Here is a 24,864-nt window from a genome sequence, read left to right on the forward strand (position 1 = left end):
AATCTGTCTTCTACAGGAATCAGATAAGTTTTAAAGTATGTGACTCCTAGCATCAGTGATTTTGTAGGGAACACATACAAATGATGTGTCATTTAGAGATGGCCACCTAGCACACTGCCTGTGGCCCAGTGTATAAGTTTTTCGAGGAATCTTACCTAGACCCTTACAAAGATAAAAGATCAAGGCACCAAATTCTGTTTACAAATAAGAGATGTGTCTTGATAATTTTTCCATGGGCATATATATTCTGTTGTAATTAACCTTTGAACCTGATGCCAATGTTCCTCATTCTCTTTTAACAGTCACTGATTTTTGTCTAGTCTGAGCCATGTGTTGAATGTAAAATCTTTCATAAAAGCCTGAAAACACATTTAGCAAAACCTCTTTAACCTTTTTACCTAAGATTTATGTGCATTAAATACCAGCTTAAATTGATGAAAGTAACTGAGACAGAAGTTTGCTTTAAAAATAAAGCTATTACCCTCCATTTGTAGGAATCAGCAGATTGTTTCCTTGATTAGTAGCAAATGATGGCTCAGCCTCAAAATGCACGTTGGAAATGCAGTAAAAGGAGGTAATTAGGCTTTGTGTGTTACATTGTTCATTTTTACTGGGATGAAAAGATTTTCTATGTTAATGCAAAAACAAATTTACCTCTAAAAGGAATAAGAGAAAGTTTATTCTGGTGCCATTTTTGAATGGCCATGAACCAGGAATACAAATCGATTACCATGCATGCCATGTTCCAACATGACAATATTTTCTGACGTTTTGTAATAACTGTACATAGGAAGTTATAAATTGCTGGGCAGGTGTGGCACCGCCTTTAATCCCAGCACTCAGGGAGGCAGAGGCAGCTGGATCTCTGAGTTTGAGACCAGCCTGATCTACAGAGTGAGTCCCAGGACAGTCAAGGCTACACAGAGAAACCCTTTCTGACAAAAAAAAAAAAAAGTTAAGTGATAAATCAAGTGTTTTCTAAATATATTGATGAGTTCATGGTATAGCAAAGCTGATAATATGCCTCAGATGTGATCAGATAACATTCTTGAAATTACAAAAAGATTTTTGGTTAATAATGACAAACCATGTATTGAATGCAAAATTGTTCATAAAAGCCTTAAAACACATTTAGCAAAATCTCTTTAACCTTTTTATCCAGGATGTGTGTGCATCAAATACCAGCTTAAATTAATGAAAGTAACTGAGACAGAAGTTTGCTTTAAAAATAAAGCTATTGCTTTATTTATTTAAATAAGGGAGCCATGAAAGTAAAAGGGAGACAGTTTTTGAAAAAGAAGAGTAACAGCATGGTCTGGTATCTTGTATTTGATTAGTTATTTTGCTCCTAGAGGTGTGGTTGCTTACTTTTACAAGCAGACATTCATGTACTCCAAAATGACGTTTGTAACCTTGTCTAAGAAATTATTCCTGATGAGCTAAATAAAAGGTGTGGGTACAGCTGGGCAGGGCGTAAGTGAGGGCGGAACTGAGGTTCGAAGGCTTTGGTGGAGGGGTGGAGGATCACAGGAGAAAGAGACAGGCACCTGAGGAGAAAGGAACAGACAGGAATGGGATAGGAAAGAACCATGTGGGCCAGGAGGAGGAACTCTGAAGTTCTGCCTGTAGAGAAGCAGCCCAGACGAAGAACATTAACAAGTATTTGGGAAGTAGTCCAGATAGAAACGATTAAAGCACATGGCATGGGATGGAGTCTGGGAGATAACAAGATAGCTTATGTGGAAATATCTGCCCAGCCCCAGGTAAAATAAGGCTTATTCTAAAATCTATCAGGTGTCTGTGTCTTTGTTGATTGTAATAGTGGGTTAGATGATACCACTATAATAACTATAAGCATTTAATAATAAAAAAAATTATTAGCCATTTTCTGCAACAGATGGAAATTGGGAGAGGAACCAGAGATAAATATGGTTTATTGGGAGATAAATATGATCAAAATATAATTGTTGATCCAAAAACCAACTCTCATCTCAAAAGAGATGAGATAATTTATTCTGGAGCCAAATGTGAGTAACTATTGCCTAGAAACACAGACTCAGGTTTCTCCAAATACTGTATTTCAACATGGTAATAACTTCATGAAGATTTATAAAGAGTAAAAAGAAACTCATAAGACTTTTAAAGTATGTCAGTGGAAACACTAGGTAGGTGGGTTACAGAAAAATGGAAACTTCTGAGTTAGACCTCAGATGCTGTCTGCTGACATTCTTAGCCTTTGGTTTATGAAAGTTAGTGGTCTCAAATTTATATATTCCAAAAGGTTTCACCAGATAGCCACAAGGATGTTAAGTCAGTGTCAAGCAAGGAATGGCTATTAGTGGCTAAAGGTAGCTCAGAATAAATTGTGGTTAGGCTCTGGACATTCTAAATCCTCCACAGACATTGAAGTTCTCAATAGTTAGTCAACCTTACAAAAGATTCAGTTTAAGATACAATTTTTATAACTAGGCCAAAGTCAAGATATTCTGGAGACCCTTGTGCCTATCGGACTACAGACTACTGAAATAATGGACTCCAAAGAAATGGGAATTTCCCCAGGAATCTCATGCTGGGAGAAGGAAAAGGTGCTAGCCACAGGAGGCAGTCCTCACAACTTACAAACCACCTTACAGGATGAGAGTAAAACCCAGAGGATGGGTCAGTTGCTGGTAGGACCACACTTTGACCAGGACTGGTGAGATGTGCATATCCTTGGTGCTCTTTTTCAAATGTCGACCTCACTTCAGTACCTTGAACATGAACCTGGGGGGTTCACTGGGCTTCTCTGTCCTGTTCTCCAGTGTGACCATGTTGAATGAATTTTTTTCTGCTTCTCACTTTTATTTTCACTCTTTTAATTGGCTTGTTAACATATGACTGGGCCGGGTTTGGGACAAAGTTTGTGACTGAATGAAAATGAGAACATTACCTCACCAGGTATGGCTGAGAAGTAGCTATGAGGGAGAGTAGAGGCAGGGGCATAAGGAAGGGCCCAGACTGAACATGGCCAGCAGAATGGACTGGGCTGGGGGGGGGGGGGCAGCAAGAAAGGAAGAGAAGAGAGGACAAGAGTGAGCTTGGGAACCAAGAGGCCAAGAGAGCTCATAGGAACTAAGAAAGCCCATAGCTAAAATGGCTGAGTTATCGAGGAATCAGAAGATGTGGGGAAAGAAGCGAAGCCTAACCAGGCTGGAGAGGTTTAGGTTAGGGGCTAGTTATGTTAGATTAGATTAGGCTGGGAGAAGCCACAGGTACTGAGTGAAATTTGTCCTAGCTTTCCTTGGGACCTGAAAGAGATACACCTCATCCCCAATATACATGTAAATTTATGCATACACTAAGTATGTATATAAACCACAAAGATGGGCAATGAATGGCTATTTGGCTCTAGACATGCAAAACAGTAACAGAAGTTTTAAATATACTTGTAGAATCTTAACAAGGATTTTTTTTTTTTTTCTGAGAACCTAAACACCTGTCCAGATGTATTTTATGTCCTAAGGCACTGGGAAGGCTCATTATGGATTTTTTTAAATAAAGCAGTGAAAGTTAGGACAAAGAATTGGTCCTAATTGTTGCCTCAGTCTCTCGAGTTCATGTGAGCTCTGACCATATAGATTTAAAGGGCCTTGTTCTGGTGTCCTCCATTCTCTCTGGCTCTTACGCTCTTTCTGCTGCCTCTTCACAGGGTTCCCTGAGCTCTGAGGGGAGGGACTTAGTGGAGATATCCCAGTTAGGGCTTAGTGTTCCAAGGTGCCTCACTCTCTGTGTAATGTCTGGCAGTGGGTCTCTGTGTATGTTCCCCTCTGTTGCAGGAGGAAGCTGCTCTGCTGGTGAATGAGCAGTGTACTAATCCATAACTATAGCAGAATGTCGGTAGGAGTCATTAGGAGTAAAATGACTGAAAGGACATTTGGTTTTACCCTAGGTCCCTGGGCTGTCTAGTCTCAGGTTCTTGGTCAGCCTAGAAGTGTCAGATATGGGTTCTATCTTGTGGAGTGGACCTTAAGTCAGATCAGCTACTGGTCGGTTATGCCATAAGTTTTGTGCCACGGCTACACTAGCATATCTTTCATCAGGACACTATTATAAGTCAAAGAGTTTGTGGCTAGATCGGTGTTCACATTTCTCCTTTGGTAGCATGTAAAGGACCTTCCTATACCAAGGACACTAGAACATAGGGATAAAGGCTCTGTAGGCACCAGCTCAACTTCTCTGTGTTCAATGAGCTGTGTCAAGGAGGTGTCTTCCACAATGGGGCCTTGCTGTCAGTTTGTGGGGAGCAACCTATAGTCTTGGCAACAGCCTGGTGGTTTGGCAACTTCCAAGGGAGCCCTTTGGCAAACAACTCAGATGTAACCCTGGACTGGAAGTTTTATTTGGTGCCAAGAGATATCCAGCTGGGGCTGTGTCTTGCCCGTTATCTGATTTCATTTGGATCATCTTCATACATATGTCTATTAGGTTTCCAGACTACCCCTCAAATGGCCCTTAATTTTAGGTGTCTTTCTATTTTCCCTCCTCATCTCCCTCTCCCCTTTCTCTTCCCACTTGACACCCCATTCCAGGCCCCCATCCATTTATAACTGTTTCCCTTTCTTCGAGAGATCTGTTCCCTCTAGTCCCTTGCTTTATACCTAACCTCTGTGATAACCTATCTTGCAGCATCTTTATCATTGACTTAGCAGCTAATATCCACATATATGTGAACATATACCATATTTCTCCTTCTGAGTCTGGGTTTCTTTACTTGGGATGATTTTATCCAGTTCCATCATTTACCTGTGAATTTCATCATTTTATTCTTTTAAAGGCTGAATAATACTCCATTGTGTAAATGTACCACATTTTCTTTATCCATTCTTCTGCAGAGGGTCATCTAGGTTGTTTCCAGTGTCTGGCTATTAAATAGAGCAGCAATGAACATGGATGGGCAAGTGTCTCTGTGATAGACACTTTGAGTATATACCCAAGAGTGGTATGGCTGGATCTGGAGCTAGCTCAACTCTCATCTCAATGAGCTGCCACACTGATTTCCAGAGTGGCTGTCCAAGTTTGCACTCCCACCAGCAAACTAGGTGTTCCACTTTGGAGTAGCTAGTTTTAGTTTTAGGAAATATTAGTCATTCGGATCTAAATTCTAGCTCTTGTAGATGATAATTTTATCTATTGAGATGTGTCAGCAGCCTGGGGAATTCCCTTCAGCTTTTAGGGACTTTGCTCAGGTGAAGCCTTAGCCTGGCCACAGAAAAGAATTTCAGGTGTGCCAGGATGAAGCAGAGATGGGTTTAAGACATCTTGTGTGCAGATTTTAAGCACAAGAGTAAAGATAAAGTGAAGCAAGCTCTCTCGCTGTCAAAAAAAAAAAAAAAAAAAAAAAGACAAGTGTGGACATCGGTTTTCAAACTAGCCAGACTTAATTGTCTTAGTTTGCAGTGTGGACTGATCTTGTGGCTCTCAATTTACTTCTCAATGGCTTGCTAATACATTCTTTTTCTCTTTTGAAAAATTATATGGGGTGTGTCTGAGTACTGTGGATGGGATTACAATCTGATAAAGCTAAAGCCAGGAGCCAGTTGGTTTACACATGGTTTTTCAGTGTATAGGGAGCTTCTGGTCAGAGTTCTAGAAAATTGTGGGTTTACAGCTGGGAAGGAGGAAAGACCAAGATAATGTTGACAGCGTTGGAATTCTCAGCGTTAACTAGTAAGAGCCTTCAGTCTCCTAAGTGAGGGGCTCCTTTCCTTCCCATGTCCCCATAATTTTGTCTATCTTGCTTCAATTTCTCTCTCTGATACTTTGATCCCTTTTGTTGTAAGGGGCGATGAAAACTCAAAGTCCATCTAAAACATTTTCAGTGACGAATAGGTGTGGGCCCAAAGCCTCAATCTGTCTGATCTACAGGGCACTTGAAAAGGTTTAAGCTTGGAGATCAAAAGGACAACATTCCATGGAAATCTGGAAGAGAATGTGTCAAACCACATAAACCATACAGTAGATTGTTATGTCAAATCCCAATATTAACACCCAAAATAACAGTATCTTTATATCATAAAGTACCTAATAAGCATTCTCTTAGTAAGTTGTTAAAACTGAAGAAGCTGGTAAAGCCAGAAACCAGTAGCCACTCAAAGGGGTTGGGACATGCCTCTTACTCCTGTAAGGGGGGCTTCTGGTGAGAGTCCTCAAAAATTACAGGTTTATAGTGGGAAGCTTAATAAAATGTTGATTGTACTGGAATCCTTGATTCTTAGCTCGACAGAGACTTCAACCAGACTCCAGAATGAGAGGCCCCTTTCTTTCTCTATGTACTCATATTTTCCCTGTGTTTCTGTCCTGTCCCAGTGCCAGAGTTTAGTTTGGTGAAGTAAATTGAAGGTCATGTTAGAGATGAAATCTGGTAACCGTATTGTGTGGCTCTAACCAAATATTAGTGACAGGGATGGAAGTCAGAATTTTAGTTTTTTTTTCAGACATATCCAAGTCTTATTTCTTATAATCAGAAAGGGAAACAGAACTCCAATATGGGTTACTGGTAATATTTTTCTTTATATTGGTAAAATGTAAATTTTTACTTTTAATTTTTAATCCTGGCTACTGTTGGAGAGAGAGAGAGAGAGAGAGAGAGAGAGAGAGAGAGAGAGAATGGAATTTACCAGATCATGTAGGGTAGGGAGGCCAACCAGAGATGTCAACCAAATAAATCGGGACTTCTTTGGGTATATATATGGATGATGAGTTAAAATCCAGCTACTTCTTTATGAAATGAGGAGGCTTGGGGTGGCAGAGTCAAGAGTTGGTGAGTTTTGGGTGAAGAAGCATCTGATTGACCTTTACCCTGGAGACCTCAAGAATCCATTTCTGGAGAAGGTAGAGGAGGTAGGGAATAAACATTGAAAATAGACAAATGAGAATGAGGGGGTCCTATTATGGGGGGAGCCATTGGAACAGGAGAGACTGCCACCAATTGGGACCTGGTTTGGCCATCCCAGCCCCTCACTGGGGCTTCCTGGAGAATCAGAGCAGAATGTTCCAGTTGATGGGTAGATGCTCTCTACTTTTGAGTTCCACTACCTTTGCCAGACCTATGACCTAACCTGGCCTGACTTTTATGTCATACAGGCTTCTACCCTCACTCCTGAAGGTAGTTGGGTTCAGGCAGCCACCAGGCTGTATGCAGACCAGACCCACCTCGAGATGATACAGTCTCCGTGGGCAACACACAGTGCCAGCTACGGAACCCAATGGGAATTGCCAGCCAGGTCAAGATGGCTATGACAAGAGGGACCTCATGGTGAGAGACTAAAGAATTAAAACTTATTTTTTTTTTCTGTTATTGAATTAAGGTTTAAAGCACAGGCCTGAACAAAGGCCAGACAGGTGGAGGCATGTCCAGCCAACCGCAGGGAGGAACCAGTCTTACTGCATTCCTTTCCTGCCCACTAGAGATACAGTTGCTAGGAACCCAGCCCAGATCAACCCTCCCCTAGGACAGCCAAACGAGGAAAGCCAGACCATTAATCGTTTGGGGGCCTTCCTATAACCAATCAATTCAAAATGCAACATCCCCTTTTCTGTTTCAACCAATAGATACTTGCCAGGCAGGAATTCCCCTGCTTTCAGCACTCTGGGAGAGACTGGACTCTTTAAATCAACCACCGAACCTGAGCATGAGGCTCTTTGCTTTCAACTGCTCTAGTGGTGAGGGTATGAGCCTGAGCTATAGCTTGCAAATAAAAAAAATCCTCTTGTGTTTTCCAACGGACTCAACTCCTGGTTGTCTTTTGGCATCTGGCATACTTGCACAACAATGATCTGCTGCCTCCTTCAGGGTATGAAATTGGTCTCAAATAAAGTTGTTAACTTTGATGATCTCTGAGAAATTACGAAACAACCGAACAAAAATCCGGCCATTTTTCTAAGTCCCGGAGATAACTCACCTGGACCCACCTTCCTCACGGACCCAGTGGGAACCATGGTTCTTAGTACCCATTTTATTTCTCAATCTTGGCCAGATATTTGAAACAAACAAACACCAAAAACCTTAAACAAGGCTGATGATGGTCCCTAAACTTCCATACAGGAGTTGGTGAAAATGGCTTTTAAAGTCTTTGCCGAGAGGAGGCAGCTGAGTCTTCCCAACAGGCTTGGATACAGCACAGAGCCACACTCTAAGCCCAACCTTGGCAGCTGCCCTGAGGCCATCAGCATTCTTGCAGAGAGAACAAGGAAGCTCTGCCTGGGTCCCATCCCGCCTGTGTCCAGCCTAAGTCGACTCCACCAGGGATCTGTGTTAAATGTGGCCGGGAAGGACACTGGTTCCACAGCTGCACACCAAGCCACCGCAGCCTGGCCACTGGAAGTCAGAATACTCCCATTCAGGCTTGTCCTTTGCGCCCAGCCACCAAGGCTTAGCTGGCTGGCGTCTTCAGTTGAGGGAGGTTGGGACAGCCCTCAGGATTAAAGGGGCCAGGGATTAAAAGCATTCGCCACCATCCCGGCCCATCCCGTCACCAAGTTTGAAATGACTCATCAATTAGAGGCTAAAACATGGACCTTTCATGGTGGCACACACCTTTGCTCTCAGCACTTGGGAGGCAGAGGCAGGGGGATACTTGTTTGAGGCCAGCCTGGTCTACAAAGTGAGTCCAGGACAGCCAGGTCTCTGTTACACAGAGAAACCCTGTCTCGAAAACCCAAACCCAAAACCAAAACCAAAAAAAAAAAAAAAAAAAAAAAACAGAGAGAGAGAGAGAGAGAGAGAAAAGAGGATAAAATCAAAAATCCTTGTTTTCCAAATCAGTTTTTCTGTAAACATTACTGAGAGTAGATCAATATTTTTAAAAAAACTTTACTATAAATACAGAGACATCAGCTGTACATCAGGGTATAGAATTTTGATTAGAAATTCTATGATCTGTAATTGTAATTAACTCAGTCACACTATCATCAGATTTTAATTTATATTCACAATATTTTTATAATATGCTTTAGCCTTCTTTAATAATTTTTTCTCATCTTTTATTTTTAATTTTGGAACAATCTTTACCTTAAGATAAAATTTTATTTTACCATGTAAAACTCTTTTTGGAGATTTCAGTCATTGCAGCTTCCATTGCTACATCTTCAGGGCCAAAAATAAGTAGATCAGGGAGGATTTGGGCTGGGAGAGGTTAGACAAAATGTTTCCATCAGACACACACCAGCAATAATAGAATTCAGAACTAATTGAAATTCATAGCCATCACCCTTGTTCTAAATGTGTCAGTTTTTATGACTACTAAGCAAAATTTTGACAGAATTTGTAAAGATTGGAGAAAGGTAATTATTGAGTGGTGGAAATTCCAGCGACACACAGGTTATCCATATTGTTGTGACCTGCTTAAATTCTACAGGTCGGTTGAGACCTACTTTAGTTCCTAGCATTACTGTAGCCTCTTCTATTAACACCTGCTGTCGCCTTTGGCATATCAGAAGCCATTTTGCCTCCAAGTCTCCATTTTGATCATAAGGTGAAATTAAATTCAAGTTCTCAGGCCCTACATGTCTGAGACCAGGACACAATTCAATAGTTCAATACTTGCTGCTTAGAATAAAACAATAGATGATAAATGCATGTTCTGCTTGAGTTAAAAATAAATGTAAGCTCTATTTGAGTTAAGACCCCAATATCCTGCCATGTTCCTTTCTCCTGGAATGGTGAGGAACTGGAAAGTCCCCAAGCCTATGCCCTAGCCAATCAACTCAAAATGCTTTGTCTAGCTACCTAAGTATGATGCATTTGGAACAAAATCGATTGTGTTTAGCTAGTTAAAATGATGGAATGCTGCCCCCCCCCACTTTCTACACCTGATTACCTGGTTGTTACCTTTTTACCTGGTTATAGTTTTTCGAATAAAAATACCTGTCTTAGAAACAGACAGGCGTCATAGTCTGGCTCCAGAGTCCAGATTGCATCCCTGCCTGGTCAGTTTTTGTTCAGTGTTCAATAAACTTCCATTAGTCCGAGTCTGGTGTTTGAGTGGTCAGTGTGTGGCTATTCCTGAACCCATAACGATGTAAGCACCCTCTCCAGTTGCCAGACATTCTCTTATCACCATTTCCTTCTCCACCAATGGGTTCTGCTCCTACTTTAGGAGATGTTCTCTTTGGCGCAGATAACAGGTATAATCAAAGGGTATCACTAGCCGTTCCCAGTCTAGGCACTGCCAGCCAACAAGTGTACAGAGTGTTTCCAGTGCTAAATCTCTGAATTAAGCTGATGCTACTAAAAAACATGGTTCTGAATTTTTTTTTTAACAAGAATGGAGCCATGAAAGACATTACTGTGCTTTATCATGTGGTATCATGAAAGATATAAAATATAATGACCTACAGGAGAGAGAGTGCAGGATGTATGCAGATATAGGAAACGGTGAGGGGGCTGTTGAATCTCCTTAGGCAGAAGACAAAGGACTCAGAGGAAATGAAAAAGAACAGGAATGTTGGGCAGAGGATCATGACCGGGGGTTTGGAACCAGTATTTGGGTCTCCAGATGCCCTATTCTGTCCGGGGGGGTGGGGTGGGGGGAGGGGTTACAGTTGAAGGTAAAAGGACACTGCAGGCACAGGAACCCTCTGATTTCCTTCCTCTACAGGAAAGTGCTGGGAGCCACTCTCCCATGGAAAGAAGTGTCCTTGTGCCTTGACTTCAAGCTTTGGTCTCTTCCAACAGTGTCTCCACCCGTACAGGGCCTAGGCATACTGGAAATAGAGCTAAATGTCCTTCCCAAAAAGCACTATGAAAAACACTGAATTTTCACCCAAGTAGAGATAGCAATGGACTCCAGACACCTTTTTCTACAGAGAGGGAACATGGCCTGACTTAAAAGGGTCCTTTTAGCCGGGGAGGTTTGGGCAAGGTCAGAAGCTCCATTTTGGAAATGTCAAGTTGCCTTTAAGATGTCCTAGCGGAAGCTCAAGGGTGCAGTTTTGTGGATGCGAGGATGCGCAGCTAGTATTCCTGACGAGCAATAAAGAACGTTTTGAAGAAAACCTATTTGTAATTCAAGGTTTATCTACTATCATTTCCCCCATACTTTCTGTACTGTACTAATGTTAACATTTTGTGGACTTCTTCCACTTAAACTGTCATAAGTATTTTCCCCATTGCTATGCAGGTAAAGCGATCATGATTAATATTTGCTGTTTTTGTTTCGTTTTGTTGAAACCCAGTCTCACTGTCTAGTCCTGACTGGCCTGGAACCCTGTGTGTAAACCAGGCTAGCTTGGAACTCCGCCTAGCTCTGCCCCCGAAGTGTTCTTATGAAAGGCGTGTGCCATCACACCGGGCGCATTTTTTTTTTTCACAGCGGTGATTTTCATTATTATTAATTTTCCTCTAAAGACAAACGGACCAGACTACCCCCACTCAGTAGTAATGCCACCTCCCTGTGACAATCCGCGGTTCAAGCTGCACTTTCTCCTCCTGACCGGCAGAGGGCGCGCCGCACCGCGCTCCGACAGAGGCTCCTCTCCCTTTGCCTTCCTCCAGCCCCGCTCCTGACCTTCCTCCCGGAAGTGCTCCTGCGGCTCTGGTGGCTGGCGTGACTTTGAGCGCTTCCCGCTGGGCTGCCCGCGCCGAGCACAGCGGAGCGGGGATATCTGCAAGTGGCTGTTCCGGACTTGTCATGCGGCTGCTGCGGGTCGCCGCGTCCCTGGGTCGCGGGCCGCTCCCTCGGGTCCCTGCGGTCCTGGGCTGGCCGGGGAAGCAGGTACCGGTGCCCGGCGAGCCTTCCGGGCAGGCGGCGGGCGGGCGACACCCCTTCCCCACCCGGGCTCTTGAGCGGCAGCGTCCCGAGCCCCGAAAGCCCCTGGGTACCCGCATGCCAGCCTGGCCTTGCGACCCGCACTCTGCGCTGGGGTCCCCGCCTCCTGATGGGGATGATCTACTTTAAAGAAAAGTACCCCGAGTGAAGGTCAGGTGAAAGTTAGTGTCCCGGGGCTCGAACCCCGGGTTTCTGATTACTGGGCATGGTTGGATGCTCTCTGAGCGAGCGGTTCCTGTGTTCTGTGATCTGACGCTCTACTTCCCGGTGCGCTACTCCGCTCGTATTTCCCAGTTAGGTGTGTAGATTAAACTTTGTAAGTCTTTGGAGTGAAACCCTCAGGGTAGGGTGGCCACTGGTGGATGGTGACCCCTTTACCTGTCATGGAGCCCTCGTTTATTTTGGAGCCAAATGTCCCCGTGGCTTAAGCACTGGTCACGTGTCTCCTTTGACACGTTGTCAGTTTCCCTCTTCCAGGAGTGGTTGCAAAGCGTTTGGGTGTGCGGTTTGGTTTTGATTGAATGAATACATCCCCTCTCCTCACAGTAAAGTTGCCAGGAACAACCACCACCCAAACCGGTGCTTCCTTGCTTATGTGCAGATAAAGTTGCAAACCTTCTGGGGGGTTGTCTTGAGGCTGTTAATTGTGTAGACCGAGTCTGTCCTTGATAGCTGTGAACTACAGGACAGGGGAAGACAGATAACCTAAGGTACAATTTAATCTAAAACTTGTTTTTTTGTTTGTTTTGTTTTGTTTTTTTTGTTTTTGAAACAGGTTTCTCTGTGTAGCCCTGGCTGTCCAGGAACTTACTCTGTAGACCAGGCTGGCCTCGAACTTGGAGATCCTCCTGCTTCTGCCTGGCAAGTGCTTAGATTAAAGGGGTGCGCCACCACCACCCAGAAAAACCTTGTATTTCTTACTGAAGTGGTCCTTGAGAGGTTCTGTTTTTATGATAGTGTGTGTTTTAAAACTTAGGTTTGGGGTGGACAAGATGGCTCAGGTGTATGGGTAGTTGCCAAATATGCCAAACGGAGTGTCCCTCTCAGGACCCACACTGTGGAGGGGCAAGAATGGAGTCCTCCAAATTGTCTCTGAGCTCCCTGTGACTGCTCTTCCGTAGGAAGGGTTCAGTTCCCAACTCTCACATGTTTGCCCAGAGCCCCCATATCTCCACTTCCAAGGCCCTTTTCTGACCTCGGGGGCACCGAGCCTGCCTGTGGTGCACAGATGTGCCTGTGAGTAAAATACACACAAACACACACACACACACACACACACACACACACACACACACACACTAAAAAGTTTAACACTAACATTTAGCAGTAGTGTCTGTACTACTTTTAGTTTTGATTACTATTGGGAATTAAATCCAGGGCTGTGTATATAATTAACCCCTTGCATTGAGGTTGAGCAAAAAAAAGTCTAGAGTTCCCATTTGAAAAGTGCTCTCTTCTAAAAGTGTGTTAAATCGAGCTTTTAAAATCTGTTCTTCAGGCTAACTGGACGGCCTACCGATGGTGCTCCTCGGGAACAATTCCCAATGAAAAAATACGAAATATTGGGATCTCAGCCCACATTGACTCTGGGAAGACGACCTTAACGGAGCGGGTGCTCTACTACACTGGCAGGATTGCCAGGATGCATGAGGTGCGTGGCTAAAGGCTGCTTCCCGAGCTGTGGGAGCTTGACTTCTGTTGCTTTGTAGTTACGGTTTTTATAAGTTCCACCAAACCTTGTGTTAAGATGAAAACAGTGGGCGCAGAGCAGTGGTTCTCAACCTTCCTCACGACGCGACCCTTTAATACAGCTCCTCCTGTTTTGATGACACCCCCCAACCATAAAATTATTTTCATTGCTATTTTGTAACTAATTTTGCTATGGTTTGAACCATAATGTACATATCTGTGTTGTCCAGTGGTCTTAGGCAGCCTCTATGGAAGGGTCCTTCTACCCAGAAGGAGCACTTCATCCAGACGGGTCACGACCCACCGGTTGAGAACCATTGTACAGAAAGGAGAGGTCAAGCTGTCTTGAAATGTTACAGGTTAATCTCTCTAGAAGTGATCACTGTGAGGATCCTGAGTAAATGTTGAGTCAGTGTCACGGACCTTTACACAGCTGTTAACAACAGTCTTGGCCATTTTAATGAAGGGTCCGGGCTTATAATGTTAAATGGGAAGTGAATTTCAGAAGGTGTTGTTGATATTAAAAAAAAAAAAAAAAAAAAAAAAAACAAACCACAGCTCTCATCTTAAAGGAAATAAAAGAGTTTTATTCTGGAGTCATGTTGAGTGATCATGGCTCAGAAACAGATTTAGGTTATCACAAATTTCATGTTCCAGCCTGCAAGCAATGTCATAATGATTTAGTTTTACAGAACAAAGAGTCATAAAACAAGGCAAGTTTAAAATGCACTGGTGAGGCAGCTCACTGCGATGGGAAACCATTCTTTAAGCCCACGATGCTCGCTGATGACATTCTTAGCTTTAGGATTGGAAGAAGCTCGTGCTCTGCTAAGTTACTAGCTTCTAAGAGGCGTTGGTTCCTTCCCATGAGGTATTACTTCAGCTACAGATCAGGGCAAAGCACTGTTGTCCCAGAAGGCTAAAACTAGCCCAACATAAGACCATTAGCCTTGAACCTGCGAAACTCCAATCTCTCCACACTACAGAAATTCAATGGCCCAGCCGTCTCTGCACACAGATTCCTTCCAGGAGTGTTGCATTCACAGCGAGACACAGCTTCCTTTCAGGAATTTCCTTTCAGAGCACTGAATATAAGCTATACTGCAAACCCTCCAGAAAAGCGCTTTTTAAAATACACTCAGATCCTGCTATACCACGGAGTAACTTAACTCTCAGTGTGAACTGTTGTTGGGGTGAAGAGCATCCGCTAAAGCCTACACTTGAAATGCTGACCACCATCCTTTTGTGCCTCAGAGTCCAAGTGGAGCAGCTGAGAGAGCCCTGCTGCCCCAATACCGTCAGTTCACAGACTATGCAACGCCAACAGCCAGCAGTACAGGGGGAAACATGGCTGCCCCAAACACTTGTCAGCTGCTCAGGAGGAAAAACAAGCATGGTAGCTGAGGCAGGAAACCCATCATCAGCTAACAGTCTTAAGAAATACACGGTTAGAAGATTGGGCTTCTCTCACAGTTAGCTGTTTTCTGGTTCCGTTTCAGTAAACATTTCTTTCTTGGGATGAAGGACATAAAAATCTGAATTTTTGTGCTTGTGTTTAGGTGAAAGGTAAAGATGGAGTTGGTGCTGTCATGGACTCCATGGAGCTGGAGAGACAGAGAGGAATCACTATTCAGTCAGCAGCTACCTATACCATGTGGAAAGATGTTAATATCAACATCATAGACACCCCAGGTAAGCCAGCCCTTTGTTTGGTGGTTTCTTTGGCAAAGATATATGGAGTTCTTTTTCCTACTGTGTCCCAGTTCACCTTTGAGTATCAAATTTTTCAAGTACAAAACTGAACTCCTGCCAGACTTGGGACTTACCGCACTTCACCTGTATGTTGCTTCTTTGAGAAATAATACGAGAAAGTAAGAAGTGCTCTCGCCTTTAGCATGTTCTAGCGTTCCCTAGGACCCTTTAAAGGAATTATATTAAGCCTTAAACCTGATGCCGGCTGCATAAACCTGATGACACGAGGAATCTACAATTTAAAGATATGTGTAATGAGCAGAGAGTAAAACTTTTTTTGTTTTATTTTTCTTCTTCTTTGTTTTGTTTTGTTTTGTTTTGTTTTGTTTTGTTTCAAGACAGCATTTTCCCATGTAGCCTTCACTGTTCTGGACTTTGTAGACCAGTATGGCCTCGAACTCACAGAGATCCACCAGTCTCTGCCTCCCCAAGTGGCTGGGATTAGAGGCTTGTGCCACCATTCCCCGCTCGACTGAAAATTTTTAATAGTGTCCAGGTTAGTTAGTTTTGTCAACTTGTCAGATTGCCTGTAGCATTTTACTAACTGATAGAGGGCCAAGGCCACGGGCACCACAATCCCCCAACTCCCTTCCTTTGTGCACCCAGGTGGTCCTGAGACATATAAAAAGGTGGGCTGAGCGAGTCTGTAAGCAGCCTCCACGGTATCTGCTTTAGTTCCAGTATCCAGGTTCCTGCTTTGGTTTCCCTGATGATGGGCTGTAGTCTGGAAGGCGAATGAACCCTTTCCTTGCCAAATTGCTTTTGGTCAGTGCTTTATCAAAGAAAAAGGAAACAGACTAATAGAGAACTTGGTACAGGTTGTTGTTACTGCTATGGCGGATCTGACCATGTTGTTTTTAGAGAGGACTGTGGAAGGACTTTGGAACTTTGAGCTGAGAAAGTCATTGGGTGGTCAGAATCTGATGAGCTATTGAGGGTGCTTAGGAAGTAGGAATGCTGAAAGAGCTGTAGCTGAGAGAGGCCTGATTGTGACATTTTAGAGGGAAGCAAAGACTTTGTGAGGGCCGCTTGTTTTCTGAATTAAGAATACCATGCGGTGTCTGCTCAGCTGGGGCTAAAGAATCAGTTGTGATTAATAAGCAAAGTAAAGGTAAAGTAAAGTAAAACATTTGCTTTGCTGAGACGTCAATACTGGTCAGCTGGAGGTGAGAAATTAGTAGTAATTTAAGAAGAAACGAGCATCACTGAGGTGAAATCTGGGAATATTTCCCCAGGGTCAGCGCACAGAAGCTGTGCTGTTCAAGGGAGACCAAGATTGCATGTCATTGCTGGCAGCTGGACATGGCAGTGTGTAAGAGCCATCCAGTTAGTACTGGCTTTGAAGGCATGAAGGGTTCTTGGAGAGCAGCTGAGCCGCAGCGCTGTGCGAAGCCATTGGTGTGTGTGCAGCCTCCATTGCAGAAGGTCCAGAGTTGACAGAGCCATGTGGTAGGGTTCGCCCCGAGAGATCCCAGGAGAGGCCGTAGTGAAGGTACAGCCTGGTTTCAGGGGAGACCCCAGCATTTTGGAGGTATTTGTGCAGTGGCCACTGAGGACTGCGGGCAGCTGTGGAGTGGAGCTGGCCTGAGCCTAGGAGAGAAGCTGTGTGTGTGGCTGGAAGGCCAGAGCACTGGAGCTGCCCAAGCCCTTTGCTGAAGTGTGGCTGTGCTTTGATTGGAGAGTGCCTGTGCCTGACTCATCTTCTTAAGAGTAAGCAAGTATTGAACTTGGGTTTTTATTTTTCAGAAACCCACAGCTAGGACTTCTAGGATATTCAGGAGAGGCTTTAGACTTCTGAAAGAGACCCTGGGATTCCAAAGACTGAGACTTTTAACGTTATGTTTTATATTGTGATAGTAATATTAACATGAGATCTTGAGGATAAGCAGGAAAGGAAAGATTGTTGTTTAAGACTGTTGTATTGATATGCAAGGTTGACAAGATTGTCTTGGTTAGTTTTTTTGTCACCTTGATACAATCTAGAGTCAGGTGGGAACAGAAACCTTAGAGGTGTTGCCTGTAGGCCACTCTTTGGGTCAGCGCCCTGCTTAGGTCATTACCCCTAAGACAGGTGGTCTTGGGTCTGTAATAGATTGTGCTGAGCTAGCCCTGAGGAGCAAGTGAGTGAGCAGCCTTTGCTTCCATTCCTGCCTTGATTCCTACCTTGGCTTCTCCTGATGACGGACTGCCAATAAACTCTTACTCCTTGTTCTCTTTTTGCTGTTTTATCGCAGCAATGGGAAACCTAACAAGGACAAATGGTTTGCATATTGAAAATTCAAACTGTTCTTTAACTTAAACCTCTCCCATGCTGCTTTGCCTCATTTAGGCCACGTGGACTTCACAATAGAAGTGGAGCGGGCCCTGCGGGTGTTGGACGGTGCAGTCCTGGTTCTGTGTGCTGTCGGCGGGGTGCAGTGCCAGACCATGACTGTGTGCCGGCAGATGAAGCGCTACGACGTCCCGTTTTTGACCTTCATTAACAAACTGGACCGGCTGGGCTCCAACCCGGCCAGGGCCCTTCAACAAATGAGGTACTGAGCCTCAGCTGTGCTGGACTTCACACTCAGTTCACTTATTCAGTTGTATCCTAAAGGTTTTTTCTCGACTCAAAACCGCATTTCGTAGGAAATGGAGCATAGTCTCAGTGCTTTAACCCACCCTGCGGTTCATCAGCTGCTGCCTCTGAAGTGGGGAAATGTGTCTTGTGTTTCTAGGGTAGGTGATGATTCCAGAAAACAGTCAGGCAGCGTATGCTGCTGTGCTGCTGTCCGGGAAATTGCAGGTGCTCGCGGATAAACTGGAGGAGGTTTAGGTCTTAACAAACGTTCCAGGTGTGGCTGTCATGCCGCTGTCAGATTTACACAGCAGGGCTGATGGATAGAGGCCGGGACCTGTGTAGTCAGTGGGCTGAGAGTGGTTATCGCATGACAGCAGATCTGACCAAAATGCAGTTGAATATGTGAAAGTAATGTTTATCTTTCTTGGGTATTTAAACTGCTTCCTTGGTAAAAATAATCATTTTTTGGTTCTTATTTTACTCATGCTTGCTAGTAGGTGAACTCTCTCCAGCAATATTTTTTCTGATTTCTGAGAACCTTCTCTTTCTCCATGACTTGATTACTTTGGTCCTTTGTCTGACTCCTGTTTGTCTTTTCTCAGTTTGGAACTCCCATGAAGTCAGTTTGGGACTCCTGAATCCGGCCTTCATTTGCTGGCTTCTTCTGTGTCACTGTTCTCTCTCCCTCTTCTTATGCACTGGCCCATGAGAGGACTCCTTTCTATTTACTTCTTGTTACTGTGTGTGTGTTGAACATGTATGTGCGTGGGGAGCGGTGAGCCCCATGCTGCTTACACGCGGCATTGGAGGACAGCTGTATGGTTTGCTCTTCTTCCGCCTTCACATGGGGCCGGTGATTTCATTTTGAGTTGTCAAGCCTTCCTGGCAAGTGTCTCCAGCAGTTGAGCAATCATATTGAGTAATTTTTGAGGTTAATTTTTAGCTCTGAATTTGATAGTCTTTTCTGTTATTTAGCCATTTAAAAATATTCAGCAATTATGTAGCTAATTTCCATAAATTTTCACTTACTGTAATATCTTTTTTCCTAGAGGTACTTTTCGTATTTCTAAGTTTATTCTGGGGGTGTAGCTCAGTGGTAGAGCACTTTCCGCCTTCTTTAATCCCCGGCACTACAAAATTTTGATTTAAATTTTCTTTCCCCGGGTTACTATTCTTGGATATTAACACTTTTTTTTTTTTTTTTTTTAATATTTTTAGGGGACTGGAAAGATGGCTCAGTGGTTAAGAGCACTGGCTACTCTTCCAGAGGACGTGGTTCAATTCCCAGCTCCATATGGCAGCTCACAACTGTCTGTAATTCTGGTCCCAGGGGATCTGGCCCCTCACACAGATAATACATGCAGGCAAAACACCACATGAAAGTAAATAAATTATATATCTATATCTATCTATATGTGTATATGTTAGACTTTTATTTATGTGTGTGTGTATCTGTGTAGGTATATGTGTGCAGCTGTCCCGGGAGGCGAGAAGGAGGTGTTAGGTTTCCTGGCGCTGTGTAAGCAGTTGTAAACTCCCCAAGAGGTGCCCGGAAACAAATTAAGGTCCCGTAGAGGAGCAGCAAGAACTTTTAACCGCTGAGCCATCTCTCCAGTCCAAGATATTACCATTCTGTAGGTTCCTGGCTTTCTTCAAATACTCGTAACTCTTAGCTATGTATAGTTACACAAGGAGACCAAGATTATACGAAACAGTGTCAGCTAGAGCATATGTCCTCTCAAGGTAGAGTCGCTGCTGTAACTGCAGGCTCTTCAGTTGCATGTGCCTGCTACAGCTGATGGCGGTTTCCTCCAAGAACTCCCTCTGCACTGCTGTCTTTCCGTCACTTGATTTAGGAATGAGAACTAGGCTGTGCTATCCACTGTCTTAATGTCCTGGTCACCTGCAGTTGATTGTTTTTCCCTTCTTCTTCTTCTGGAGGAGCATATTTGGGGTCTGGGGTGGAAGGTTGTTTGGGGTTCTTCATTGTTCACATGTGGCTGCCTTTTTAGCTCCTTGACTTAGATGCCTGTTCTCTCCTGACATGCTGCTAGCGCCCTTCTCAGTTCTCTGACGTCCAACATTGTTTTTGCTTTTTGTCACTTTAAAATAATTTTGAGAGAAGAGGCAAACGACACTTCCATCTTTCAGATCCAAGCTGAACCACAATGCAGCATTAATGCAGCTGCCCATTGGTCTGGAGGGCGACTTCAAGGGTATCATAGACCTCATCGAGGAACGAGCCATTTACTTTGAGGGCGACTTTGGGTAAGTGCAAAACACACTATTAACACCTTACATTTTGGAAAGCATCAAAGAAAAGGACGACATATGTTAAGCTTACACTAATTATCTTTTTGAAATGTGCTCGAGTGCTAGTTTTTCAGGTGATTTTTAATGACTTAAAATTAGCATTCATTCTAGAGAGAGGACGTGTCACTACTCTGGACTACACAGATCATATTAGTTGTGCATGCATGCGTCCCACCCTTACCTTTGTAAAGTCTCCTACGTAGCCCAGTTTTAGCTGGGAAATGACTGTATTGGGCTGGGGGTGTAGCTCAGCGGGAGAACACAGGCTAGACTTCATGGTTTGGCCTCAGTCACCCATCGCTGGGGGTCCAGGGGTGTGCCACCATGCTATGAAAGGGGCCTTCAGTTCTTTCGGTTCATTGCTCATTTCAGTTTGCAGCACCTTGAGTTGCTTTTTTTTTTTTTGAGGCAGGGCCTGTCTACCTTGCTCTGGCTGTTCTTGAACTCACAGAGTTCCAGCTGCATCTCCCTCCTAAAAGCTGGGATCAAAGACATGTGCCACCATGCCTGACTTAAAGTTGCATTTCTATAAAGCCTGAGTTTTATGATAAAAAGTTGAAGAAAATAGAGATTATAAATACTTGTCTGACATGCTTCATAAGATAACAAAAGTAGACTGGAGAAATGGCCTGTAAGTAGAGTGCCTCCCACAGAAGCGTGAGGATCCGAATTTGAATCCCCAGTACCCACTTAAAAGCCCAGTGTGGGAGCACAAATCTCTAGTCCCAGGCCTGGGGGAGAGACAGGTGACCAGCCAATCTAGCCAAATCAAGACTCGTTCCCGATTCAGGAATGACCCTGTGTCAAAAAAAATAACATAAAGGGGCTAGAGAGCTGGCTCAGCAGTTCCGAGCTCTCTGCTTCTGCAGAGGACCTGGGCTCAGTTCCCAGCACTTGTGGCTCACAAGTGTCTGTAACCCCAATTCAGAGGATGTGACACACCCTTCTGACCTCCTTGGGCACCAGGCATTCATATGGTACACAGACATACAGGTGAGTAAAACATGCTTATGCATGAAGTAAATCTAAAAAGAAAGTCATCATTTTATTAAAACATCTGAAGGGTGTGTTACAGCACATTTCTGGGTTTACCTACATGATTTTGATTTAGTAAGTCTTTGCTAGGGAATGAAATTTGTATTTCTGGAAACTTCTCAGGTTTTGTAGATTTAGAACATTTAAAAACTACAGCTTGAGTAACAGTGGTCTAGACAGTGTAGGAGTCAGGATCCTTGGCCCTAAGGAAGATCCCAGTGGCTTCCCAAGGCTCCTTTCTGAGGGTTTCCTGCTAACCTGTTGGAAGGAAGTCCTCTTGAAAACTCTCTTGACCATAATCAGAATTTTTTTTTTTTTTTTTTTTTTTTTTTTTTTTTGAGACATACTGTGTAGCTTTGGCTGGCTGGCTTCTCTAAATTCACAGAGATCTGCCTACTTCTGCTTCCTGTGCTAATATTAAAGGTGTGAGCCACCACAATGGATCCTAGATAGTTTACTCTTTTCCTAGAAATAACAAAGCTGACCACACAACCTTTTATTTAGAATATCCCAATTTGGAGTAAGAAACGGAACAAGCATAATGCATTCTTCAATCTCAACAGCAATTCTCAATTCATGTAGAGCAGGGGTTCTCATCCTGCCTGATACTGAAACCCTTTAACACAGTTCCTCATGTTGTGGTGGCCACAACCATAAAATTATTTTTGTTGCAACTTCATAGCTGTAAGTTTGCTGCTGTTATGAATCTTGATGTAAATATCTGCAGGACATCTGCTATGTGGCCCTCAAAGGGGTCAGGGGTCCCAGGCCGAGAACTGCTGATGTGGGGGCTGAAGAGGAAAGGAGTAAACACACCAACTCCAACAATGGGAAGGTGTAGCGCACTTGATGTTTGACAGCATCAGTCCCAGTGTGTGTCAAGCCATTCATTTTCTAATGGAAAGCCAGACCTGAGGGCACAAGTCTGTCATTCTAGCAAGGAGAGGCTGAGTCAGGAGCAAGCTTAAGGCCAGCTTTGGCTGCACAGCAGGATTCTTCCTCAGAGCCCACCCCCCAACCTCCACACTCCCACCCCCTTCAAGACAGAAGCATCAGACTAGACAGAAGCCTTTTAAATCTTAAAGCCTTCAGATCTTAGTTCCCTTGTTAATAAAATTTTCAAAACCTTAGGCTTCGGTTCGTATGGATTAGCTTGAAAATGAGCTGATAATAACTTAGCTTGTTTAAACTAGGTTTCTCATCAAAAAGTGCAGATAATAGAAACTTTCTTATGGTGTGAGAGTTAACTGATCTCTAGTTTCATGTGGTGCTGATTCAGGTATTAAATAAATGGTACTTTTTCAGTTAGCTAGCAGTAAAAATAGGCCTTTAGCGATACTGAGAAGAATTTTAATCCCTTATTTAATTGATAACTTTTCTGAGGTTTTGTTGTTGCTTATTTATTTATTTATTTATTTTTGGAGACAAGCTTTCTCTGTGTAGTCTTGCCTGGCCTGGAAATTGCCACAGAGACCAGGCTGTTCTCGAACTCACTGAAAGGCATGTGGCACCACACCTGGCTCCCAAGTCATTGTTTTGACCTCGTGTCCTGTGGCTCGGTTTAATCTCTAGAATAAGATATGCCGTTTGTATTAAATTGGGAAGCATTTTTCCGTTTCATCATATATCATTCTGAGAAAGTTGATTTGTGTGAAAATGGACTGTGATGCCCATTATAACACCAGGGACACTGCTTTGTTTCCCTTGGAGCTGACTGTCGAGTTTAGGCTCTTCCTTTACCACATTCTTGAGCAAATTTCTTGGTCCACTGAAGTGTCTATGCCCACTGTGTTGTCTGAATTGTAAAGATGCATGCTGTCTTATTTGCTGTTTGAGTGCAGATGCCTCAGAGCTCTTAGCATTAACAAAACACCATGGGTGTTAGCCACACCTTTGATGCCTTGCATGTTTAGCTGAACATTCCTAGAGTTTCTAAAGTAACTCATTCTTTTTCTTAGTCAGATTGTGCGATATGGTGAGATTCCAGCTGAATTGAGGGCCGCAGCAGCTGACCACCGGCAGGAGCTAATCGAATGTGTTGCTAATTCAGATGAGCAGCTTGGTGAGCTGTTCCTGGAAGAGAAAATCCCCTCAGTTTCTGATTTAAAGGCAAGTGCTCCCAAAATAATCTTTTCATAATGTGTATGAGTGGTTTGCCTGCAGGCAGTATGTTTGGAGGCCAGAGGAAGACGTTGTATCCCTGGAACTGGAGTGGCAGATGGTTGTGAGCGGCCATGTGGGTGCTGGGAGTTGAACCAGGTCCTCTGGAGGAGCAGCCAGTGCTCTTAATTGATGAGCCATCTTTCCAGTCCCTCAAAACAAATCTTAAATTATAAAAAAGGATTGATTTGGGGGCAGAGAACATGATTCATTTGTTAATGGGCTTTATTAATGAAATCTGAATAAAAGTATGTAATGTAATTGATGTCCATAAAAGTAAAGATTTTTGCCAGAGACTTTTGGATAAACATTTCCCCAAAGAAGATATTCGTGTCAGTGCGTGAAAAGATGTTCTTCAGTACTAATCACTAGAAAAATGCAAATCAAAGCTCCAGCGAGGTACCGTTCATGCCATGAAGATGAATGTTAGTTAGGACCAAACAAGTAGACAAAAAAAAGAAAGGGCCCAGAAAGCATGTACTGGTGTGGATGTGGAGAAGTTCAAGCCCTCTTGCCTTCCTGGAAGAAATGTACCAACCACTGTGAGAAAAGGATGGCCTCTCCCTGAGGCAAGCTCTGAGAAAGAGGGGTCCCAGCTGGCTTAGCTGTACCTCTAGAAGCAGCATCCACAGTCAAAGGGTAGACTCAATCCTTAATGAACATTCACTGAAACAAATGTATAAAAATTATACAGTCTGTACATGTATTTTTTTATCCCTAAAAAAGTAAGATTGTGAGGAATGTGACAGCATAAATTAACTGTGAAGACATTTTAGTGAAATATGCCAAACTTCTAAGATAGTTCTTTTTATGCTTCTGTTTATGTGTATACCAAGGTAGTCAAATGTATAGAAAGTAGAGTATTGAGCTGAGTGTGGAGGCTTCAGGCCTGTATCCCGGTATCTGGAGGCTGACACAGGACAATTCCCACTAATTCAGGGTTCTCCTTCACTACACAGGGAGTAGCCTGGTCTATGGAGTGAGTACCCTGTCTCAGACAGATAGAGATAAGTGATCACATAAGTCGCTAGCCTTTATTTTCGAGAATAGCTGTTTTAATTGAAGAATATAAAAAGTTTTAAAGATGGATAATGATAAGAGTTATAAAGCATTATGAATGTTATTGAGTTATATCCTTCAAAATGGTTAAAATGGTAAATTTTATGTATTGTTAAAAAGATGTTGATCTTTTTAAACCACTTGTTATGCATGGCAGAGATCGGATAGGTGATTATTGTACATAAGATGTTACATGTAAATACAGACTCAATCAATCACACACAAGAAAGAACCCTATTGCAGCTGAGGGTCCTTGTTGATTTTCATTGACGTGTCAAACTGGGTCTTACCTTGTATTGTGAGTTCTGTGACGTACTCACAGGAGTTAGCAGCTTAGCCTTGATGAATAGAGAACACTCGGTTTAGCCCTAAATAAAGTCAAGTATATGTTGCTAACCACCATAAAGAAGGAGGTGTATGTTATTAAAATATGTCAAGTTTTTAAGATTATTCTCATAGGTTTGGTAACTCACTGGAATTAACAAAATT

The 24,864-nt window shown here is 43.3% G+C and overlaps 1 protein-coding gene across 1 annotated transcript in view; it reads left to right on the forward strand.

Annotated features, from left to right (window-relative positions):
• Positions 1 to 11,566: 11,566 nt before the first annotated feature.
• Positions 11,567 to 24,864, forward strand: part of Gfm1 (G elongation factor mitochondrial 1) — a 46,317-nt gene continuing 33,019 nt past the window's right edge. The window contains exons 1-6 of the mRNA XM_055596808.1: positions 11,567 to 11,753; positions 13,306 to 13,458; positions 15,056 to 15,188; positions 17,578 to 17,782; positions 19,960 to 20,076; positions 23,115 to 23,265. Coding sequence (XP_055452783.1) covers positions 11,670 to 11,753; positions 13,306 to 13,458; positions 15,056 to 15,188; positions 17,578 to 17,782; positions 19,960 to 20,076; positions 23,115 to 23,265 — 843 coding nt within the window. The 5' untranslated portion in view covers positions 11,567 to 11,669. The remainder of the gene's footprint in view (positions 11,754 to 13,305; positions 13,459 to 15,055; positions 15,189 to 17,577; positions 17,783 to 19,959; positions 20,077 to 23,114; positions 23,266 to 24,864) is intronic.

Source organism: Psammomys obesus, unplaced genomic scaffold, assembly GCF_907164565.1.
Source record: "Psammomys obesus unplaced genomic scaffold, mPsaObe1.curated_primary_1811, whole genome shotgun sequence".
Lineage (NCBI taxonomy): Eukaryota > Metazoa > Chordata > Mammalia > Rodentia > Muridae > Psammomys > Psammomys obesus.